This window comes from Schistocerca serialis, chromosome 12, assembly GCF_023864345.2.
Source record: "Schistocerca serialis cubense isolate TAMUIC-IGC-003099 chromosome 12, iqSchSeri2.2, whole genome shotgun sequence".
NCBI classification, from domain to species: Eukaryota; Metazoa; Arthropoda; class Insecta; order Orthoptera; family Acrididae; genus Schistocerca; species Schistocerca serialis.
Genome location: NC_064649.1, coordinates 88,987,709 through 89,013,410, shown reverse-complemented (window position 1 = coordinate 89,013,410; position 25,702 = coordinate 88,987,709). Strand labels below are relative to the sequence as shown.

The window sequence follows — 25,702 nt, the reverse complement described above, 5'->3', positions numbered from 1 at the left end:
CAGCAGTGCAGCCATATGAAAGTTGATAAAGAAAGGAGCAGAATAGAAAAGTATAATTGTCTCAAATTGCACTATAGCTAACAGTAAAGCTTCTTCTTCTTCTTCTTCTTCTTCTTCTTTTATTCACTGAAAACAGTTAGAACATTTAAGAATACATTTATCATTAAAAACTCTTGCCAGTTGTTTAATGCATTTAGTAATAATTTTGTTATTAATAATCATTCATCAGTAATAATCAGAGATTCAACATAGAGATCTAAGGACAATGTTTTTGTATACCGGCTTATCGCAACACAGCTGTTCAACAAGGTGTGTGTGTGTGTGTGTGTGTGAGAGAGAGAGAGAGAGAGAGAGAGAGAGAGAGAGAGAGAGAGAGAGAGAGTGAGAGAGAGAGAGAGAGAGGGAGGGAGAGAGAGAGTGAAGAGTAGAACTCCCTAAACGAAAAAGGACATTATAAATTATAAGCAGCTGTCAACAACAAGCGCCCTTTCTCAGTACAGCAAGTTCGAATACTAGTTTAAAAAAATAAATAAAAATAAAAAATGCAAATTATAATATTCTTAGCCTTAAGTCAGTCTAAACATTTACTAACTTTTCATGTTGGTAGTATCATCACATCCCTTAATTTAATTGGTAAATTGTACATTCTAGCAGCAAAAACTTTAAACAATACTTTTTTTAATAAATACTCAGATTTTGGGCTTTTGCCCCGTCCACATCACTAGTCTTGGATAAAATCAATAAAAAGTTTCCTTAAAACAGCAGAACTTTTGAAACTCCATCCAGACAAGGCAACACTTTTTCAATGGAATTGTGAGGCATCTTCTGGCCAGCCACAACAAGGAGTATTGTGTTTGGAGGCCCCTTAACCACTTAGGAACTGGTGCTGATAAGGCGAAGTCCTCCCTTAAACTTCAGGGTTTCACTTCAAAGGAACTTATGCTTGCAAATGATAGTGCCCTAGGTGTGGCTCAATTTTTGACGAATGTCATCTGCTTTGCAAATTTAGTCACAGATATTTCTGATATATTATATGCAGAAAAATCCACATCTCTGGAATGTGAGTACTAATCTATTTTTTTTTTTTTAGGTTCCCTTTTGTTTCTAAGGATCTGCCGTAGAGCCCAATTTTGTTATTAGTTTCTACTGTTCAAAACCTGTCAATATCTGTCCATTGCATTCTGGGAAGTTTATGATGTGTATACATAGAGGATTACTGGTTGACTAGAGTATTGGAATAGTCTCACTTCCTCCTAGTGATTTGTTTCTTAAAGTATATGAGGTACTATATTATCTGTTGACAGTTTTTTCCTTAACTTACTTTCCATAGCTGTTATGTTCATTGAAAATATTTCCCAGGTATTTAAAGCTGTCTGTTCGTTTCAGTGACCAGTCACTGACTACTAGATGTTTCTTTCCATTGCCAGTTTTACTGAAGACACCACACTCCTCTTTTCTCCTCATTTATTTGGAGCCCTGCCTGTAGCACCATGTTTCTGTATGTACTGGTCATGTCAATGAGGTGGTGTGTGTTTTTACTTACTAGGACGATGGGATTTGCATAGACATAGTGGGGTAGTTCTACTCCGCATACTTTTATTCCTCTTGGTTGACACTTGGAATTTTCTGTCAGTTCCTTCTAGTACTAGGTTTACATTACATGTATTCTTGTCCTGGACCAGATTTCGCCCAAGAACTCCAACAGATTCCCTTCTGCCAGTTGTAACTTTGCAGAATGGTTGTCCCAACAGATCCTCTTTAGTCACATAATCCTACAGGGCAAATGTAATTCTCATAATACATTTAATATGTTTGGTCAGTGTATGCTGTCATATACCTTTTAAAATCTATGAAGAGGAGCTGAGTATCAGTATTAAAATGCAAGCTTAATGTCTTTTCTCCTATACCTGTACTAGTTACCGTTTGTAATATCTGGCTTGACAGACATAGAAATAAATTACACACTATTATTTACAATTTTATACACAAAATTTGAAGTTGGTTCAAAGTTTCATACTAACAAAAAGTTTGAATGGTTCCCTACAGATGATGACACACACTAAATGCATCAGTCAAAAACAGATAAATTACTCACTAAAGTCAGAGATTACCTATGAGTATGAAACATGAAGAAAAAAATATTTGATAAAACGGGGAACCAGTACAGTGATAGCTTATTTTTTTGAGATTTCATTGGAGTATTTTCTTTAAAAACCACAATTTCATTGCATATATTTTTGTGTAACTTAAATATAAGGAAAGTTTATTTTTTGTTACTCTTGAACACTAATCATATTCATAAAAGTGTCACACCTGTTACAGCTCATTAGCAAGATGGAAAACCTGAAGTCACTGCGATTTGAGTATCGGACATTGACGTATCAGCCTTTCCGGCTGCAACAGCTAGCTGATGGCTGCCCCAAACTTCGATGTCTGGAGATTCCTCTCCAGTTCTGTGCTGGTGATGAACTGGACAACTTTCTTGCTGTTAAGGCTGGACAGATAGAAGCACTGGAGCTCCGATGGATGACGTCAGATAGGAGGTGAGCACATAAGTTAACAAAATGTGCAAAATCACCAGGAAAAACTTTGTGGACATTTATGTGAAAGATGTATTTGTGTTGTTTTACCTAGTGCTGTGAACAGAGCAACAAGCTTTGATGAAAGTTTTGATGATTTCCCAACAGGTAACATGCACTGAAGATATTTCAGTTCCTGGAAGTGATATGTGATAAAGATGCTTATTTGCTTATTCAGTAAAAACTCTAACATCAGTTCCAGGTCTCTAGGAAATGAGCTTTTACACAAGTACATTATCAGATTTGTGTTTTAATTTGGGGTATGGTTAAACACAAGTTAAATATGGTGTGCATGAATACTGTTGCAGGGATGTTACTTTAGTTGTGTAAGCTGTGGCATATGTTTAGTGGGTTACTATTTGTGCAATATAAGTTTTGTAGCCCTTCATTAGTAATTGTCTCCCCTGCACTAACTGTCATTTTGTGAATAGTTGGATTTTTAAAACTGAACAGAGTTGACTTTAGAACGTTCACAGTCCTGACTGACAAACTTTGTGAGAGTTTTTGGGATGATCTAAATTGTCAGAGAGTTTTTTGCAAAATCAGTTAAAACTTTTCTGAATATTGGAATGAAGACAACTGTAATTAGAGGTACCATCAAGAGGAAAGGGTGGATGGAACCCATTGATCGTTCATAAACCTGAAAGTCTGAATGCTGTACAATCCTCTGTATTTGTTTTGGACTTCAGTTTTGGTAAATTTGGCAGACTGAAGTGGCCAGGTTAGCAACCTCCCAAACATAAGCAAATGCTATAGTTTTTCACTAGTTGGGATCTTGTAAAGATGAAAGTTACATTGCATAGAATCTGCACCGTTAAATTCAGCTACAGGGCTTTGTATGAAATTACTATAGTGTTTCATAAGCAGCTAGTGTTTAAAGGGATTCAACTGAGACTTAATTGTGTTTTAGCCTCTGTATGCTGGGGAGAAAAGCGAACTAGATAATGCTTTGGTTGAAGAAACAGACTTGTCCACATTTGTTAGAATTGAAATAAACTTACATGATTGCTTTTTGTGGCTTATTGATTCTTGTATGTATAACCATTCTTCTTAGACTTATATTTTGAGATTGGAGAAAGTTGGTAAGAACTAGTTGGTCTGTTAAATGATGCCTATTATCGATGTATAATTTCTAGTCCACTGACCAGATTAGGTGTCTTTTTGTTAGCAGTGTGGTTCAGATGTAGGTGCTGATGAATGAACCTCATCTTTGAACCGAAACAGAGCTAAGTCCATTTTGAAACAATTTCACAAGTATAGTAGTGAAGGGAGTAGCTTCAGGTCCACCAGTAAAATGTTTTCCCCATGAACATCAATGTAATTATGTCACATAGCAGAATTGTGTGCATCTCAGTGTTGACCACACTATGTGGTCATTAGCTGCAGACATTGTTTGCGGGAAGAAGACAAGGAATATTACAAAATGATTTCTGTACCAGCATTATCCAGTAAAAGATTATAAGATACCAGAACGTCTTTCAAAAAGTAACACAGGTGAAAACAACGCTCGCTGTACATTAGTGTGCAACAATTGGTGTGTGATTGCTTTAGTTAATCATGAGTGGTATAAGTCTTAAGATAGTTGAAGACAAGCCACACTGATTAAAGATATCTACACCCGTGGTACTAGGTTTTGCATTTTCTTGTAAAACTCCTCTGGGAAGCCAGGACACACAAAGTGAAAGCTAGTTTTTCATGCATATCAGTGTTTGTGGCCTCATATCTCCTGAACTATGTGTCTTAGAATGATACAATTTTGTGAGTAGATTCAGTCGTATATGTGGATACTGTCTGTAAACTGTGTTGCAAATAGAGTCAATAGTACAGAAGTAATAAATACCAAGTCACTCCTAATGCTGACGTATTATTGCAAGAATAGTGAAAGTGATGTAGGCAATAAACTTTTTTTACCTTCATCTTTTTGCGGGGGGCAGTGAGAAAAAGTTTTGTAAAGGTTTGAAACAATGTGTAAAGTTTATAGGAAGTCCCTAAGTGCTCTCATTCTCAAATACTGGATGAATAAAGTCTGGGTATTAGCTGGCCATCAATTACACCGCCTCCAGCCAGACACACAATTTCTAACTGTAATACTTGTCTTATTGTGTTAAACATTTAATATAAGATTACACCTCCTAATGAATTGATTATGACAGCATTTAAATTCAGTCAATAATCAAGCAAAATATTGAAAAAAAGAGAAGAAAAAAGAAAATCCTTTAAAAGTCATTGGAAAATGGTAACTGGTATTGAGGCCCAACTTCCACAATAGTTGTTTGGTAACATAGATGGGGGAGAGAGGCTTGTATTAGTTTTGGGAAAAGAGCAGGGGTGGAGGAAATGGAGATGTATTTATTGCTAAATAAAATTCTAAGCTACAGCTGACTGGTGTGAGAGAGAGCTAGAGCTTGAAAACTAGTAAAATTCTCTCTCTGTTATGTGTTTCTGGGCGCCACATGTCAATCAGCTATAGATGCGTGGTTGCTTTTTCTTTATTTTAGGTATTATCCGTCTATGAATTTCCTACACTGTTGTTATAAAACTCTAAATTGTTTATTAAACTGCAAACATACTAATGCTACCACTTTATAATAGGTGCTTACTACCTACAATGTACTTAACTGGGAGAGTATTGAGTCTTCCACATGGAATTTTGCTGTCAGACAGATACTCGTCAATGCTTTCAATGTTCATATTTTAGCAGTTTTTTATACTTGCTGGTAACACCAGAAGAATGCCGCAAATTGAACTTGTAGTGCTGTTGGAAGGTTTTTAGGAGACAGAACTGTGTGGTATTTTCCGGTAGTGCTGTTGGAAGGTTTTTAGGAGACAGAACTGTGTGGTATTTTCCGCCGTGAAGAGATTAGCAGCAAATAGTACAATAGTTCAAAGATTTCTTGACAGTTGGCTCTGGGCACACTTGCTACCATTCAGTGTCAATTTCTATGTTCTGGCTTCCTTGAAATGATAACATCTGTGTGTCTTTGGGTAGGATGGAAGTTCATTTTACAAACATAATTTTTCACTATAGTGGGAGGCAGCTGCCATCCCTTCACATGACTATACAGCCGCAAGTCATAAATGAAAGATGAACATGTATTTTAGTAATGGGAAGAGGAGGTGGGAATAGCATATTTACTTGTACGCTCAATTTTGATCCAGTCTATTAGACATACTTCTGAGGCAATCACAATAATAATAATAAAAAGAAATAAAAATAATTTGTTGCAGCAAATATCTTGTATTCCTTTTGTAGATGTGTGTTGCCAATGGTGGCAACTCTGTGTGGTGCAAGTTTGAAACGCCTGACCTTGGGATGGTATGACGTGCCTATCGACAGGATTGCCAGTGCACTGTTCTCATTACGTGACCTCGTAAACCTACAGGAGTTGGCGGCACCGTATGCATATGGGCTGCCACCTGGTATACTGGCACAGGTGTTCAGTGGCGCAGCAATCTGTAGACTGGTGAGTGTTAAGTCACACAGGCAACAGAAATTTAAGAAATGGAAGTACTATATTATGTGTAATAAATGATTTGACACAAAACGACGTTTTATTAAGAGATCATTTTAAATTTATGCGTATGACAGATACTGAATTATTCTCCTGTGTGTCATTCCTGATGTAAAACATCCTTTTGGTTCCTCCTTGACCATTTTCTGTCGCAAGATTTTTGAATTTGTAATCAGTTGTAAAAGTCGTGATGTCTTTGTTCAAGAGGAAGTTAATTTATATGGTGATGGATTTATTATATTATCTGTCTTGAAAAGCTGGCCTACCAAACTTACATTTATTAATCATAAACAGCGCACTTTCATGTGGAATTTGAATCAATAAAAATAAACAGTAAAAGTGTCCCCACTGGATGAATGCAACCAGAGTATGTCATAATCACTTTTATTTCCAGAAAATTATATATTTTGGATCTTTGCGAAAGTTCATATAGCATACTCTGAATACCCTCTGTCTTTTGATCATACACTAGTTATTAATCATAAACTCAGGGTCTGTTTTTATGTTAGTTATAAATGAGAGGCAAACAGAACATAAATTTCACAAAACAAGATGTAATTAGTTTCATATTTCATGGATCAGTTGTTGTTCCATGGATCGTTCATATGACTAATTGTAATGATATGGAATGAGTCATCATTCACATTAAAAATTAATTTGTAAATATGGCTACATACTGACCATTTAACAAGGTGCATTCCTTTTTAATACAGATTTGAGTTAGTAATTCCTGCCCACCACATTTTACAGCCTACAAAAAATAGAAATTCTGCTACGAAATGGATGGAGTTGTCAAGGAGAAACGTTTTCAGTATGTTTTCAAATTAAAACTTTTATGTCTGCCAGTATAATGATTCCAGTTCTTGAGATTTTCCTCTCAGATAGCTGGCTCAGTTTGAAAAAAGGCAATTAACTCAGAAAAAAATAGTTATAATTTTTGTTTCATCATTATGACCTAAAAATGCAGTCCAGTATTTTGGCTGGTAATTAATATATATTAATATATTATTCCATTAATATATTATGTTTGTTTTCATTTGCCTGACACTGCAGTCATGTATGTGAGTTGCGTTTGCATGTGTGTGTGTGTATTTGTGTGTGTGGCGTGTGTTGTCTATTATTCACGAAGGCCTTAATGGCCAAAAGCTTTATTTGTGACAGTCTTTTTGTTGTGCCTATCTGCGACTCAACATCTCCGCTACGTGGTGAGAAGCAACTTTACTTTTCATAATAGTGTTACATTCCATTTTGGATTTTCCATTGTTTGATTAATATGTTATTCCATTTTATATTACACTTTGCTCAACTGAGTTAATGCAGAAGACTTACTGCAATTGTGATAAGCTTCCTAATCAACCTAAAAAACCAAGTAACAATAATTTACTGCCAAACAAGAACAGCATCTATGTGTCATCGTGGAGCTCGTCCTCTCAATATCTTCGGCTTGCGCTGATGTCATAACAACAGCCCATTTATACTACGCAGCGGAAAAATCCTAGTCAGCCATGGTGCTTGCACACCTACCCAGTGGTGGGGGGAGGGGGAGGTCGTAATATCAGATTATTTTGAAGGAAGATCAGATATATTGAATAATAGTCCATTTACAGCATAATGAAATTAGGTCTTACTTGTGATTGCGCCAGGCAATTTTGTTCAACTTTTGTAGTCCTGTCTTCCTCAGTTGCATGTAATATCACCATATATTGTTTTTGGACTGTCTGACTACAACTGAATGAAACACAATTTTCATGCCATATGCATTTCACCTTTATTATCTGCAAGGCATCTTCAGTGGAAGGTTGTGTTCATGATTTTCTAAAAGCTAAAACTTATCAGTACACTGTAACAAACGCAATTTTGTGTTTGTATGATTTGATATGTTATCAAAAATTTTGGTTGCAGCATTGTGCATTGCTTTTCGGGCCAAATCAGTCTTCATGTAGATTAATGAATGTCAGTATTTTTTCTGGTTTTGTGATTATGTATATCATTATTCATTTTGAACTGTAGTGGATTATTTACAACAAACTTCATGAGGGAGTAAATAGACTGTGATGCAGTAGTCAGAATACCTAACTCCTTAAACAGATGTCAACAAGATGATTGTGAATGAGTGCCATCTATTATCCTTACAACACTTTTCTGAGCAGTGAAGATGTTGTATATTAAATATGAGTTACTCCAAAAAATTACTCCATATTGCATTATTGAGTGAAAATACACAAAATAGGTTAACTTACTGATTTGTCTCTCCCAAAGATTTGTAATAATTCAAAAACATAAATATGGCTAAACTAAGTTGTTTGGGAATTATAAAATGTGTTTTTTCCAGTTTAAAATTCTTATGTGTATGGACATCTAACATTTTTGAAGTTTCTACCAGAGTTATTATATCCTCTCCGTATGTTACTATTATCATTGATGTAGCACTGAATGAGTTGTTTGTTTATGTTTCTCTTTAAGATTTTGTGTTGTGTATGCTGTTGTCCTAGCATGTGCTGGCTACATAAGAGCCATATTGATGGACCAAAGATGGAGAACAGCACAGAGTCCTTACTGACTCACAGCATAGTCCAGCATTCTTTCAATAACCACTCAGGAGACACACAACTTCCTCCTGTATCTTCCTGCACTGAGATCCATGTGCTATCTCTCTCTTGTGGTTTATAGCTCTGACATGTGCCTCTCTTGTTATTTGATTCTACTCAAGAGCAGACAGGTTTATTTTGACATGACTGTAAATTGTCAGTTTCTTTCAAATATCCGTAACCTATGCTACCCGCATCTATTGTGCATTAGACTGGTGTTCAGATTAAAACTTTTAGTCTGATAATCTGAATATGTACTTGGGTGCTGTGGGCAATTGCATCGACAGTAACCCAAGCACATCTTTGCCATCTGTGGTCTGTTACAGGAACCCATATTGCTCTGTTGCCTGTAGACAACAGGCAACATTGCTTCATCAGTTTAGTGTAGAGATATGTGTTTGCTGATGTATCACATAAATCTTTATTGGAAAAAGAGTGAGTCAAAAGAAATTAGGAACTAGAAACTGTCCTCCAGGAAAAGAAAAAAATTGTGTAAGCTGTAGGTTAAAATATTGGGAAGGCTACTAAGTATTTCACAGTACAATGTATTTTATCATTTGCTGTACCATTGAAATGATATAGATAGATGCACTGCGAATTGCAAGATGTTTCAATGAACAGAACTGCCAGAAACTCATGGAAAGAGAAGTATGTGTAAGGCTTTGTTTCTAAGAGTGCTTCAAAGTTCATCACACCTGTCATGTACATTTTAAACATGTTAAAGCTCTGTTGTTAACAGTTCCTGAAGATTTTGATTAACTTCTGACTGGTAATGATAATAATAATAATAATAATAATAATAGTAATAATGGTAATAATAATAATAATAATAATAATGTCATATGGCTTAAAGGCCTCATGCAAGTGTTTAAGTTGCATGCCATTTCAATGACGTGCATGTCCCTGAGCTACCGTATTTACTCGAATCTAAGCCACACTCGAATCTAAGCCGCACCTGAAAAATGAGACTCGAAATCAAGGGAAAAAAATTTTCCCGAATCTAAGCCGCACCTGAAATTTGAGACTCGAAATTCAAGGGAGAGTAAAGTTTTAGGCCGCACCTCCAAATCGAAACAAAGTTGGTCCATTGTAATATGAGACACAATTTAGGTCGAATGAATGACGATACAGCTACAGTAGTTTGGTTCGAGTCGTAAGCTTAGCAGTTAAGCTTCACCAGGTAGCCATTGCTATGCGTCACTCGCTCCGTCTGTATTTATATGGGTACCCTTCCTTTTTCGCATGCTTCATCTGGTTTGAATCGATTGCTTATTTTTCTTTGATCTGACAGTACTGTTCTCTTTGTTATAGGTGTTTACGTCACTCTAAGCTGAAAATGCGTTATTGTACTGTGTCATGTATTGTTTGTTACATTCTGATAATGTGTGTTTACAACCTGTCGTCGCTCGCGGCATGGCTTGCTTTTGTGCACGCTACCGCTGCTTACGATTAAAAAAAATATATAAAAAAAATAAAAATAAAAAAGAGAGAGGAGAGAGAAATTGTCTCCTTAGCAAAACAATGGCAAGAGACTGCTATTTGTTGTTACTTACACTGCTGCTTTCTTTGATAATGATCAACAAGAACCAAATAATATACTACGTATGGTAGAAGATGTTCTGAACGAGAGTTAAGCTAAAATTTTTCGCCCTTTGAAAATCTTTGCAGACGCCTCTTTTGTACATTACATTCTGCACGGAAATTAGAGTCATCTTCGATTTTAAAATCTAGTCAATTGCCATGCTTCATTTCTGACTGTATCACTATTAGGCATAAGAATAATACGAATATAAACATGACATGATATGTATATTCTTCCGCGTTTGCTGTTGTCTCACACTAGTTTCGTAGTTTATTAGGCAGACAGGATTTAAATGAGATAGCAGCAAACACGAAAGAATACATGGCAAAATGTTTATATTCGTATTATTCTTATGGTGAAGAGAATACTGTATGTGAATCACAATTCATAAAAGTTCCTATTAACAACCATCTCTTCTCACAGGTAGGAAAAAATTCAGAACATAGAGTTGGCCATATTGACAAACATCCGAAACAGTCTTGCCATTCGGATTTTCGTAGTACATTAAAATGCTGCTACATTCAAAGATGAACAATACAGAATTTGTATTTACTTCATTGGATAAAGTATGAAAATGCAGTGGTTGAAGCTCGGGGCGGAGAAAAAAAAAGCTCGTCTTCCACCTTTTTTTAATTTATTTACTGACTCAGAGGTTTTGGCGCCAGTATTTATCTTTATGCCTGCAAAGCATGCCTGTGTAGCGCTACATATATTCGACGGCAGAAGTTAGTTGTGGCGGCACCTACCAACATTTTTCAGAACTTCTGCTTACTTTGCACTTGGTACTAAGCCGCAGGCGGATTTTTGGATTTCAAAACCGGAAAAAAAAGTGCGGCTTAGATTCAAGTAAATACGGTAACAGCATCTGGTGCTCCCAGACAGGCACCCATCCAAGTACTAACCAGGCCCAACATTGCTTAATTAGGTGATCAGGCAAGAACTGGGGTATTGAACATGGCAAGAGCATTGGCAGGTTTTAACAAATAACTCCTGAGCTGGAACCATTGAACTAAAATACTGAATTCCTGCACCAGCCAGCCATGTAAACTGCCACTTGGGTTTGAGAATGTAAGCTACTGACTTGAATGGTTAAAACTTGCTTTCTGGAGGGTCACAATGCAAACCACATCATTAAAATAAACAGACTCACTGTGATTGACTTTACGGGGATTGTCCAGAAAGTATTGCTCGTATAGGTTCGACAACTTAAAATTGTTTAAGCATGACCCTTCTGCAGCATTACATTTTTGCCAGCATTATTTCTCTGCATCATAAACTTTCTGGAACACCTCAATCAGATCCTCTTCAGGGAAGCCGTCAAAGTAGCTTGCACATTGTCCATGACTAAAGATGTTTTCCTTCGAGGTCCCTTTTCAGCCACAGAAACAAAAAAAAATGTCTTCCGGCATCAGGTCGGGACTGTAGGGCAGCTGTGGCACTTTTGTCACACCGACACATGTCAGGTAGGGCATAACAAGAAAGTGGTGTGAGCCAGCATGTTGTCATGGTGCAGTTTCCATGATGTAGAACTCCTTGTGGATATGGGCAACTCTGTGATTCAGTCTCAGGAGCACTGCCTTGTAAAATTCAGCATTGAAGATCTGCCCAGGGGGTACCAACTCATAGTGTACTATCCCCTTCGCATTAAAAAAAGAAAATTATAACAATGCGCATGGACTTCACCCTGTACTTGTTCATGTGAGGCTTTTCTATTGCAATGACTCATCCCCAAGTGATCATGTTGTCAAGAAAATTGCAATCATCTTCACAGAGTTGCTAGAATTCTTCACACACTTCCACTCGGTGTTGATTTTGATCATTGGTCAAAAGTCTGGGCACAAGTTTTGCGCAAATCTTCCACATGGCTGAGTTTACCAATACTGTCTCATGGAGAACAGTTTTTGGCAAGTCCAGTATTTCTGAAATCAAGCAAACACTCATTCGATGGTCCAAATTCAGTAACTGGCACACACAAGTCACACGGTCGTCCATTCACAATGTAGACTTGTGTTCCGCACATCTCTAAACATCATGTGCCACCTGTTTGACTGTGATCTGGAAAGGCAGTCATCCCCAAAGGCTTCCTTGAACATTCCAAAAGTTTCCTTTATCGCATAGCATTGCCTACAGATCTCTGTATAGTTAGTTTTACGCAACTGCTACATAGAGGTTTGCAAAAGAAGCCATCCTAACCCTCCAAGAGCATGAAGGCAATTGAGTGACCTACTGCTGGGAAGCTAATGGTCCCCCCGAAACGATCCGGGCACTGTGCGACATGTAGTCACATCATAAAAAATTGCAACACATTAGTTTCTGGACACACCCTGTATATCTCTGTCACCACTGACATGAGGACCTACTCCATTCTGCTCACAGACAACTTGGTGTCCTGTACACTTGGCACATATCAGACTAGTGCTAGGAGAAAACAGTGAACAGGTTAATTTGAGAAGATGGTGAGAAGTAAGCAAATGTGTTATTGGTTTTCAGAAGAAGCTGGACTTGCGCAGCAGTGGCCTGGCCGTAGACGACGACGCACTGTTGGCAATCTGTCGGTCTTGCTTGGAACTGTGCGAGCTTCTGCTTGGGGGCTGTAGGCAGATCTCAGATGCAGGGCTCCAGTTGCTGGGCAGTGGGCTGGAGACACTGGACCTGTCCAACTGCTGCTCGCTGGGTGGAGGCGCCATCACGGCCATCGCCAGGTGCTGCCCAGGGCTGCGCAATCTCCAGCTCCAGTGCCAGGACATGTCCAGGTGTGTGTGTGTGTGTGTGTGTGTGTGTGTGTGTGTGTGTGTAATTGTGTCTGTCAGGAGTACTAAGCATTTCACCTTGTGAAGGTAGCTACTCGCAGGTAATTCTTTGTCATAATTGATTAGTTTTCTGAATTGAATTTTCCTTTGATACCGAATATGAGAGGTGATAAAAGATAACGAAATGTTTTGTTTCTCTTAAAGAGTATTTATTTATTGATCAGCATCAACTTTGTTCACTCCAAAGTAATCCCCTTCAAATATAACACACTTATGCCAGCACTGTTTCCAATCTTGGAAGCACTTTTCATTATAGTGTTCAGCTCCTTCAGTGATTCTGTTTTTAGCTCATCAATGGTGGAAAAATTGTGTCCTTTCATGGTTCTCTTCAGCAAAGAGAATAGAATAAAGTCAAAGGGGCTCCTGTCTGGTGAACACAGTGGCTGAGGCAACATAACAGTTCTGTTTTTTGCCAAAAAATCACATACAAGCACTGAGGTGTGAGAGGGGGTATTATCATGACGCAATTTCCACAAGTGGTTGTGATCCCATTGTAATCAAAGAAAACAGTGAGGAGAACCACATGTGATCGAACTTGTCAAATTTTTTTGGGTCTTGGCTCTTTGGATAGTTTCCACTGGGATGATTGGGCCTTGGTTTCGATGTCATACACATATACCCATGTTTCATCAACTTGTTATATCCATGAGTAGAGCCAGGTGTGAATTGCATTGTTAATAACAAAATGAGGAACTGTTAAGGCATTGTTAATAACAAAAAGGGGAACTATAATTTTAGAAGAGGCAACGGTAATGTATTTAGGCACGGCGAGAGGAGCGACAGACCTGGAAGTGGGCTGGCTGGCTGGCGCCAGGCTGTGATGGGCAGCCGAATTTGATAATGAATTAAAAGCTATAAGCTATAAAGGCACAAAGAGGGCACTGTACCTCTGACAACAGGGTCCTTGATAAGGATTAGGGCTAAAATTAATAGGCGAACAGCACTTCTGTTTAGAGAGAGAGAGTGTGTGTGTGATGAGAGGGAGAGAGGGCCTTGTGGTGAGTATAGCACTACACCATGAGAAGCTGATATAGGGCTTAGGACACAGTTTGTGACCCTATTAAAAGAGACGTCTCTACCCCTCCACTCAGCCTTTGAAGAACAGTGCACATTATGTCATGGCAATATCCAGCAGAGATAAGTGTACAAAACTCATCAGCAAAACACACTGAGAGATAGATTGGTAGGCAGAAGATTGGTAGAAGAGTGCTGTACAGAGATCTGATGCAGGGAGCTGCAGGGAGAGCCAGGGCTTGATGCGGAGTTAGCATCCGGAGCTGATGATCAGATAGACAGCAGCTGTGGGACCTTTCAAGAAAATTTAATGCAAATTCTTTGATCAGGAATATGTGTACCAACAAGATAAAAAAACAAAATTTCTTGAAAATTGGGTGTGAATTTTGAAAACATCTATTTACTTTGCATATGCACAAATAAGCCAAAAAATTATGACCACCTATTTAATAGTGTGCTGGGCCACCCAGAAAGGCAAAGGTCCCGAGCTCGAGTCTCGGTCTGGCACACCGTTTTAATCTGCCAGAAAGTTTCGTATCAGCGCACACTCCACTGTAGAGTGAAAATTTCATTCTAGAATTAAAAGAATGTTCCAAGTATGGTATACAGCTGCAACAGTGTCACAAACTGCCATTACAAAATATGCTGCCTCACCTGAAGGTATGCGCTGATGGGCAGTGTTTGGTCCTACCACAACAATCAAAGTTTATATGTGTTGTGTGCCACATCATATTACAATCTGTTTTCATTTTGGGGAAGTGTATGATTGCAACACTGATACAGTTATATCAGAGTAATAGATATGTGTATTTATACTGTAAGGTATAAATAAACAAACCTTCTTTCCTTCTCATCCTGTCCAGTAAGTCTACCCTGACCCGGGGTTCTGGGTGACTTTTCCAAACTCTGCCCCTTTTCCTAAACCTCACCAGCCATTTCCCTTCACTCCTCTTCCTTCACTTTCAACTCGTCTGCCAGAAGAAGAAGCCACTAGACCTGAAAGCTTGCAAACAGTTATACCTTTTATGAGTGTGTGTTCTCCTGCCTCCTCTTGGTGAGTAGATTTTTTTATCTCTCCAAGTACATTTTCAAACATTCTGTAAATATTTGCTGTTATTCAGACCACAATATCAACTCAAAGATTAAGTGAAGCCATCAATTATAACTCTGGATGAACCGACATCAATCAATTAACTCTGGATGAATCGACATCAACAAAGAGGGGTATATCCATGAGAGTTGTGGATTTGGGTATTTATTGAAGGGGCCTCAGTTAAATGCTACATAGTAAATTGGGTAGATCTAACTTGGAACTGTGATTCTTTAGTAAGGGTTCACACCATCACATGTCATCTGCCTGCCATTACCAGTACGCTACAACAGAGTGTCATTGCACTGCTAGTATGTGAGTAGTGAGATGTACATAGACACATAACAGTAGTGCATTCGACTAGCCCACACCTTTTTTGATAGAGCTTTAACCAAGGGAGCAGCTGAAAATCTTTGTATTAACACTGTAGTTCCATGCATCAGATGTCAACTGTCTAGTACGTTTAATTAAACTGTAGAAATTTTTGCTGTGTATCAGTTATTTGAACTAAACTTTTTCTCCACAGATTACGTCCTGGATTGCGCCACTTATTAGGACTTAAAAAGTTAGAGACGCTGGACTTGACTTCCAGCATTGTGTCCGTCTTGCCACTGGGACTGTTCCCGAAACACCTCCACAATCTGAGGATGCTCAAACTCTCCTTCTGTGAAGGAATTGGTGTAGGCGGGTTACAGGTGTTGCGTACTCTGATGCCCCAGCTGAAGATTGTCATAGGTGACCTTGTTGGGCCAGAGGATCGGTGAAACTACAAAAGGTAAATCTGTCAGCATTAACTTGGTGAAATGTTTATGTCACCCACATCTTTTCTCAAGTATTGTCCCCTTACGCATGCACGCACGCACGAACACACACACACACACACACACACACACACACACACACACACACACACACACACACACACTTTTCAATCCCCACCGTCTTATCATACACAGGTATTTTACACATTTCTCGCCAACTCTTACATGTTCACTGCATATCAATTAAGTTTCACATAAATTCGGAATTATCATGACACAAAATATCAAATCAGTTTTGTAGAGACTTCATGTTGCTGCCACAAACCATTCTAATATTAAAGTACAAAAGTCTGTAATAGGTTAACAACAAATGCTGCCTATATAATAAAAGAAAAACTGTTTGGTTCTTCAACACCAGTGTTTGCCACAGGGTTGGAAATTAATGGAATTTCTATTAGATGATGAATGCACTTTGGGCAAGTTATGCTGTTCATCTGTTAGTAATAATCACCTCTGTTTTTTGAACAAAAAAATTTTGTACAAAAGTGTCATATACCTGCATTACTTTACAAACTGCCATTTTCCTTTCGAGATGTGTCTGTGGTGAGTGAGTGACCTTGAGCCAAGATTAATGTAGCCACTACTAATTCTTATCTTGGTGCATAAAAAACAACTTCTGTCTTTTCGGGAAATATTTTTCACACATGAATAACCTCATACTGAAGCTTAGTCTTTCAGTACTGGTCACTAAGAAAATTTACTGTTTTCAAGATCACCATAACAGTGGAAAAAAATAATCAAACAGCGAAGAGCAATAAACAACCAAAGAGAAATACCAAAGACGCATATGGGAGACAAAAAGGACACTAGAACCCAAGTGCACTGCCAGCCCTTTTTTTGTGACATAGCGATAGTAAATGAGTTGGAAGAAGATGGGAAACAACAACTGTGTAACTTAAGTTAGAAAGCCAAGGATTGCATGCAGCAAAATAAAAACACAGTACCACTGGCAATTGGATAAGTCCTGAAAGTAACATAGAGAAGGTGGCCAAATTTATGTACCTATGAGAATATATAACATATACATCTACATACATATGTCACAAGCCACAGTATGATGCATGGCGGAGGTTATCGTGTACAACTGCTGGTCAGTTTCCTTCCCTGTTCCGCTTGTAAATGGAATGGAGGGAAAACGAGTGACTATATGTACAATTACTGATATGTCTTCTCTTGTCTTAGCAGTCCTTATGTGAAATGTATGTTGGTGGCAATGCAATCATTCTGAAGCCAGCTGCAAATGCCAGTTCTCTAAATTTTCTCAATAGTGTTTTGCGAAAAGAACATTGTCTGTCCTCCAGGGAGCCCCATTTGAGTTCCCAGGAACAGTGAGGTGGTAATAGAGAGGATAATGGAGATAGAGCGAGCTTTCTGTATGCCTCCCTCCCACACCCCCTCCACACACAAACAGTAAAATAAATACATACAGAACAAAGACCACACATTGTAAGGAATGGTAGTAAAGCTGTATCGTATGCAGATGAGATGGTAACATGAGGAAGACCGGACATGGATCAATTAGAGAAAGAAGAGAGAAAAATATTGAGGAAAATAAAGAGGCCTGACAACAGATGCAAAGACCTGTCAAAGAACTATACCATACCGCTAGGAAAAATATCAGGAGAAACAAGACTGAAAAGGGTGAGATACGTGGGACATGTGATCAGGATGCATATGAGCAAGAGCAAGAAAGGGGGGGGGGGGGGGCTGGAGTGACAATAGGAAGGATGCGAACCTAGTGCTAGTGGGTTGTTAAATTTGGGACGGATTGCTCAGATATGAGGATCAAGGTGAATGGGAAGCAAAATGGGAGACGGAAGTGCATACCGCCAATATGCCAGATGTCAACGACAGTAAAGCACAGAGTGTTGCCAGTGGAGCAGACAAGAGAAGAGGATACTGAAGATCTCAGAAGTGTGTGAGAGAAGACAAGAAAAGTGTGAAGAAGTTTTGAGGGAGAAGAAGAAAACTCAATCTATGAATGTGCTCCACAAGATCATACAGAGGCCATAAGGAAAGAGGAAGCCATCTTTCAGAATACACAAAACAGTATCAGATGTTCATTTTTCCAATATTGGTTACTTGGCAAGGTGTAGCAGTGGTCAAGGCATCGGATTGGCATTCCAGAGAAACGGACTTCAGAACCATTAGGGCCATCTTTATTTAGGTTTCCTTAGATCTATTAAGACAAATGCTGGGATGGTTCTTTTGGAAAGTACATGGCTTCCTCATTCATGTCATACATAAGTTCATGCTTTGTCTCTTAAAGTCTTCATTGCCTTCAGGATGCTGAACCTTGATCTACCTACATCTATTTGACAGTGATAGTAATCTATAAAATTACAAATATTATCTTTCTGGAAATTGTCCAATGTTGCAATTTACTTATTCTACAAGCGCTTTTTCTCTGGTGTCTTCATCTTTGTCGTGCAGTGTTATCACAGAGTTCATTGTATTTTTGTGTCCTTTTTCTTACAAATGTTTTAAAGATTTAAAATTCCCTTCACTGAGTAATCATTTTTCTCCTTTTACAAACAGTTTGGTGCTTGTCTATGTATCATGCTGTTCTTCCTGTGTTTAGCTTCAACTGTCGAACTTTCACCCTTCACTACACTAGACGTAGTTGAAAGAAAATAGAACTGACCCATAAAATTTGGGAAATCAGTCATAACCAAACTTTGTCCTGCAGTTGTATGAACCAGTTAATACACCATGAGAATGTGAAGGTACAAAATAGAATTTAATTATAACTAAAAAACTAAACTAGACAAAGCTAACAACTGCAGATTGTGGCACATGTTTGAACAAATGATGCCTTTCGTCTGGCCTCTGAAGTCACTCTTCGGTCATTCCAGCAACTGGCAGAGAAGGTTGAGAATCCCAGCATTGCACAAGGAGTTTCAATGAAGCTTACAGCTTGTAGCATTGTCGCCAGAACTGATTGTTGCTCTTTGGTTCTGAGTTGAGTGGAAGGGCTGAACCAGAGACTTAGAAGGTTCTGTAATGAGCTAGGCTGCGACTTTCTGGACTTCAGCGTAGGGGTAAGAACTGAAGGGTCCCCCTAAATGGGCCAGGTGCACGCTACACATCAAAGGCCACTGTAGCTGACTTTGTGGGGTGCACACAAGAATTTTTTGGATTAGGTGACTCTCCATTGAATCCAGGTAATGATAGCTGTAGCAGATCTAGAAGTATCAGTGTAAGATTAAAAGAAATTCCTCTCAAAGGAGAGTGAGTTAAAATCCTAATGGTTAACTGCTAAAGCGTTCGTAGCAAAGTGCCGGAGTTTTGTATTTGTCGCAATCCAGCAAGATAGAAATCGAAGCTGCACATGAAATTGTTTGAGGTAACTGTAAGCTTTAAGAGAAAACCTCAGTTCACTGGTATGTAAGTTCCTCAATCATATTGTAATAATTGGTGGACATTTTAATCATCCAACAATCAATTGGGGAAAATTAGAGTTTTGTTTATGGTGGGCATGATAAGACATCCAGTGAAACATTACTGAATGCTTTCTCTGAAAACTACTTAGAACAGATAGTTTGGAACCTCACTCATGATGGAAGTGTATTCGAGGTAATGGCAACAAGTGGGCCTGAACTTCATGATGATGTCCACACCAAAACTGGTATCAGTGACTATGATGCAGTTTGTTTTATTTGTTTGAGGGTGCAGAAACAACTAAGGCCATAAGTGCCCAAGCCATAACCTTAGATGATCAAGAAGAAAAAGAACTTAAAAAGCGACTATATGTCAAGCCAATTTGACGGAAGGAAAGTGAGCTAATAAAAAGGACTTCAATGTGGAGAAAGATCCACAAAATTGCTGTAGAAACAGCGGACATCCCGAACCAAAGATTAAATGTTCTTTATCATATTGCTATGACGGATAGAAAATAAAATGCGGTTGTGGCAACAATGATTAGCAAAGTACAAAGGAAAACTAAACGAGTAGAAAGATGTACATGCCCAGTAAACTAGACAAAAAAATCAGTAGTGTCATATATCAGTGAGGAACTTGAGACTTTCAGAGCAGGGCAGGAACATGTAGAGGAACTATGGCTCAAGTTTAAAAGGGTACTTGACCATGCATTGGATAGATACGTATCCAGTAGAACAATTCATAATAAGAGGGACTCCCCATGGTATACATTGACTGTAAAGAAACCTCTAAATAAATAGAGATTACTGCATAACAGGTGTAAAATAAAGGATAGAGGTATAGATAGAGAGATTCTGAATGAAACGCGTTTGGTTGTCTAGAGAGCAAAGCATGAAGCCTTCAGTGACTACCATCAAATGATCTTCCACAAAACCCAAAGAAATTCTGTTAGTGGCACCAAAGGTAGTGTCCAGCTCCTAGCAAATGAGACAGAAACTGAAATTGGAGGTAGCAAAGCAAATGCTGAAATGCTTAACCCTCTTTCCAAACATTCCCTTAAAAAGAAAAACCCAGAAGAATTGTCCCAATTTAATCCTTGTATCACTGAAAAGATGAATTAAATAATTATTAGTGTCAGTGTTGCTGAGAAACAACTGAAATCATTAAAACTGAATGAAGCTCCAGGGTGCAATGTAATCCCTGTCAGATTTCATACTGAATTTGTTGCTGAGTTAGCCTCTCTATTAACTATAATCTATCATGGATCCCTCGAACCAAAAAAAACCTGCCAGTATTAGGAAGAAAGCACAGGTCACAACCGTTTACAAGGGTAGTAGAAGTGATCCACAAAACTACTGCCAATTATCCTTGACATTGATTTGTTGTAGAACCTTAGAACATATTCTGAGCTCAAAAAATAGTAAGATGTCTCGAACAGAATGTCCTCTCCATCCCAACCAGTACGAATTCCAAAATATCAATCATGCAAAACCTAACTCAGACTTTTCTCACATGACATACTGAAAGCTTTGGATCAAGGCAGAAAGGTAGATGCAGTATTTCTTTATTTATGAAAAGTATTTTATGCAGTACCACACCAACACTTATCTTGTGATTGTATGGGGTATCAATCTATATTTGTGACTGGAATGAGGATCTTTTGGTAGAGAGAGCACAGCACATTATCTTGGATGGAGGGTCATCATCAGATGTGGAAGTAACTTCGAGTGTGCCTCAGGAAGTGTATTGGGACCCTTGCTGTTCATGTTGTATATTAATGACCTTGTAGAGAGTATTAACAGTAACCTCAGATGTTTTACAGATGATGCGCGTACCTGTAATACAGTACTGTCTGAAAGAACCTGCATAAATCTTCAGTCAGATCATGATAAGATTTCAAAGTGGTGCAAAGACTGGCAACTTGCTTTAAGTCTTCAGAAATGTAAAATTGTGGATTTCACACACACAAAAAAAAAAAAAAAAAAAAAAACATAGTATCCTAAGCCTGTCAGTATAATATCCACGAGTCACTGTAGGAATTGCTGAACTTGTGCAAATACCTGAGTGTGAAACTTTGTAGGAATATGAAATGAAATGATCACATAGGCTCAGTGGTGTGTAAAGCGGGCGGTACACATGGTAGAATACTGGGAAAGTGCAATCAGTCTACAAAGGAGATTGCTTACAAGTCACTCATGCGACTGGGTCAAGTCACTTGTGCGACTGGGTCTAGAATATTTCTCAAGTGTGTGAGACCTGGGGGATATTGAACATATAAAGAGAAGTGCAGCATAAATGGTCACAGGTTCATTTGACCTGTGGGAGAGTGTCATTGCGATGTTGAAAGAATTGAACTGGCAGATTCTTCAAGATATATGTTAACTATCCCAAGAAAGTTTACTAACAAAGTTTCAAGAACTGGCTTTAGATGATGACACAACCCCCTGCACAGGTCTCACATGGGGATTGTGGGGACAAGAGTAGAAAAATTACAGCACACACAGAGGCATTCAGTCAATCATTCTTCCCTTACTCCAAATGTGAACGGAACAAGAAGAAACCCTAATAACTGGCACAATGGAACGTATCCTCTGCCAAGCACTTTGTGGTGGTTTGCAGGGTATAGACGTAGGTGTAGAAAAGCACTGGATTGAATACGACAAACTTGTTGATTATTACACACCCACATTTTGACTAAAACTCTTGGGGCATTTAATTTTGAAATAAAAGTAATTGTGAAAGTGATATCCGTACTGTTTTGTAGTAATACTGTTAAGGATGACTAAAGTAAGTTTAGTTGCCCTATAGAAGACCACTGCAAAGGTGGTCGAAACATCAGTTTCATAGTTGTGTCTAGTATTTCAGAATGATGTGGCCTAATGCCCAGAAGTGTTTTATTCAAATTGAACCTGACCATGGAAGCCTATGCACTTCCACCATCACATTTGTTTTTGAATGTGATGGCACACCTCCTGCTAGCTGCTTAACTGCTCAGGCAATATCTGTCATAGGCCGATTCTCTCTGGTCACTGAGCAACAAAACAGTGCTACTGAACTGTGGGCACCGAAGATTCATTTTCAGGACGTGAATGTATTCTTTATTTACTCTGTTTGTTACTCAAGAACAGCCACTTAACTAAATGTTGTCTCATATCCAAATAAACAGGGCAGAAAAATTACACTTTGTTGTGTACTACATACCTATTATCAATTTGTAATGACTCACTGTTACAAACACATTATACACAAGAGCGTGTGTAGGTACAATTCTCTTGTGAAATGCACTGGTAACATTCTTTTCCCCCCTCAGATATTGAAAAGCAAATTGTTTTTTAATCATGAGCCCTTGGATTATATATTAATTTTGAAACATTATTTGATTAATGAGTCAGTGTATTGTCATTTCAGTGCATATGCTGACATTGTACCAAGAATTATGAATCCAGTAAACAAGCAACTTGATAACATTGATTTTCAAGGTTTGTACAGAAAATGACAGGATAAGATTGATAAGTTCACTTGTCTATTCGTCATAAGGACTGTGTGATCAGCCATCATAACTGAAAACAATCCTTCTGAAAAGTCTAACGCATACCTAATAGTCCTCAGAATGTGACGGCACACCTCTTGCTCGCTGCTTAACTGCTCAGGCAATATCTGTCATAGGCTGACTTTCCAGTGCTTTATTACTATGTAAGATAATAGTATTGGTAATAGTAATAGTAGTAGTAGGCTGACTTTCCAGTGCTTTATTACTATATAAGATAGTAGTATTGGTAATAGTAATAGTAGTAGTAATGAAAAATCTAATGAATACCTAATAGTCCTCAGAATGTGACGGCACACCTCCTGCTCTCTGCTTAACTGCTCAGGCGGTATCTGTCATAGGCTGACTTTCCAGTGCTTTATTACGATATCAAATAGTAGTATTAGTAATAGTAGTAGTAATTAATTATATGTGGCAGTAATAATAAGTAAGGTGTATACAACTTGTTGCGTTCTTTCTTGGATATTTAAAGGAATAAATTGTTCCTGTAGTTACAATTTTCAGTGTGCTTTGTTTCTTTCTAGGTCATGCACTTGTATTCAAGTAAGGAACAGAAACTGATGGGTGCTTGCAAGTGCACTTGATCATAACAGGACTCTGTGGGAAAAGGTTACCAGCAGAGAGTTCTGAAGAAAAAGTTTGTGGAATTTTCTTGTAGTAGTCAATTATACACAGGTCTTCCATAATTATTTTATATGTGTTATGCAGCTTTCGACAAGGAACTTTCATGTTTGTAATATTTTTACCATTTTTATAGTATTTTCATCATTGTTGGCATTTCCCTTGTTATTGAAAGTATTGTTGTGAACTTACCTAATAACACTTAATGGAAATGATCAGAGCAAGAAGACTGTTCAGTCAGCAATTTTGTTACTTTTTGTAGAGAAATAAATGGGAACACAGGCATTATTTAAAAAACTTGCCAAATTTTTTAAGATTTTCATTGGAAATCATTAACTGTTATTGCTTTTACCACAGCATCCAAACTCAAAGGAGTAATGAAAAGAAAATTGGATGTTATTAATCATTTTCCTAAGACAGTAGTCTTCATCAGAAACTACATGAACCTCACAGGTTGTGCCACATTACACCATGATTCCTAACTTGGCTTCTTCTTCCATAAATCATCAGGGGAAGAAAGTATTGATAGTCACATCAACTCCACTAACATGCTATGTTAACTTAGACAGTTGCTGCGACCAGGGAGGAAACAAGGGTTAGTTAAGGAGAGCTTGAAAAAAATGGAGGGGAAACAGGTTTCTCAGGCTTAAGTTGAGAAAGACCCATCTGTTATGAGTCAAATGTAAAGGAAAAGGCCTTTTCTGACAAATCAAGAATATTAAACTGTTATCCTCCTTTCACAATTTTGTCAGCATGTGTCACAAATCATAATGGTTTTGGTACAAAGGGCATAAACCTGATTTGTATGGACAAAAGATTCATATAAATCACACAACATACTGAGAGAGGTATAATATAGCTGACGTAAGAAGATCACTCCCCCTATGAACCATGGGCCTTGCCGTTGGTGGGGAGGCTTGCGTACCTCAATGATACAGATAGTAGGTGCAACCACAACGGAGGGGTATCTGTTGAGAGGCCAGACAAACGTGTGGTTCCTGAAGAGGGGCAGCAGCCTTTTCAGTAGTTGCAGGGGCAACAGTCTAGATGATTGACTGATCTGGCCTTGTAATGCTAACCAAAACGGCCTTGCTGCTGTGGTGCTGCGAACGGCTGAAAACAAGGGGAAACTACAGCCGTAATTTTTCCCTAGGGCATACAGCTTTACTGTATGATTAAATGATGATGGCGTCCTCTTGGGTAAAATATTCCGGAGGTAAAATAGTCCCCCATTCGGATCTTCGGGCGGGGCTACCCAGGAGGACGTCGTTATCAGGAGAAAGAAAACTGGCGTTCTATGGATCAGAGAATGGAATGTCAGATCCCTTAATCGGACAGGTAGGTTAGAAAATTTAAAAAGGGAAATGGATAGGTTAAAGTTAGATATAGTGGGAATTAGTGAAGTTCGGTGGCAGGAGGAACAAGACTTTTGGTCAGGTGAATACGGGGTTGTAAATACAAAATCAAATAGGGGTAATGCAGGAGTAGGTTTAATAATGAATAAAAAAATAGGAGTGCGGGTAAGCTACTACAAACAGCATAGTGAATGCATTATTGTGGCCAAGATAGATATGAAGCCTACGCCTACTACAGTAGTACAAATGTATGATGAGATAAAAGAAATTATTCAGGTAGTGAAGGGAGACAAAAATTTAATAGTCATGGGTGACTGGAATTCAGTAGTGGGAAAAGGGAGAGAAGGAAACGTAGTAGGTGAATATGGATTGGGGGAAGAAATGAAAGAGGAAGCCGCCTGGTAGAATTTTGCACAGAGAACAACTTAATCATAGCTAACACTTGGTTCAAGAATAATAAAAGAGGGTTGTATACATGGAAGAAGCACAGAAATACTGACAGGTTTCAGATAGATTATATAATGGTAAGACAGAGATTCAGGAACCAGGTTTTAAATTGTAAAACATTTCCAGGGGCAGATGTGGACTCTGACCACAATCTATTGGTTATGAACTGTAGATTAAAACTGAAGAAACTGCAAAAAGGTGTGAATTTAAGGAGATGGGACCTGGATGAACTGAAAGAACCAGATGATGTACAGAGTTTCAGGGAGAGCATAAGGCAACAATTGACAGGAATGAGGGAAAGAAATACAGCAGAAGAAGAATGGGTAGCTTTGAGAGATGGAATAGTGAATGTAGC

General features: G+C 38.3%; 1 protein-coding gene across 2 annotated transcripts in view; it reads left to right on the top strand.

Annotated features, from left to right (window-relative positions):
* LOC126428070 (F-box/LRR-repeat protein 20-like) overlaps positions 1–23,836 on the top strand; it is a 62,890-nt gene extending 39,054 nt beyond the window's left edge. The window contains exons 4-9 of one of the 2 annotated variants that reach the window (XR_007576767.1): positions 2,323–2,543; positions 5,833–6,043; positions 12,752–13,014; positions 15,702–15,950; positions 22,786–22,856; positions 23,449–23,836. Coding sequence is in view for 1 of the 2 variants with exons in the window: in XM_050089954.1 (XP_049945911.1) it covers positions 2,323–2,543; positions 5,833–6,043; positions 12,752–13,014; positions 15,702–15,939 (933 nt within the window). In the remaining variant the exon portion in view is untranslated. The remainder of the gene's footprint in view (positions 1–2,322; positions 2,544–5,832; positions 6,044–12,751; positions 13,015–15,701; positions 15,951–22,785; positions 22,857–23,448) is intronic. The other variant, XM_050089954.1, reaches the window with a different exon arrangement.
* The last annotated feature ends 1,866 nt before the right edge of the window (positions 23,837–25,702 follow it).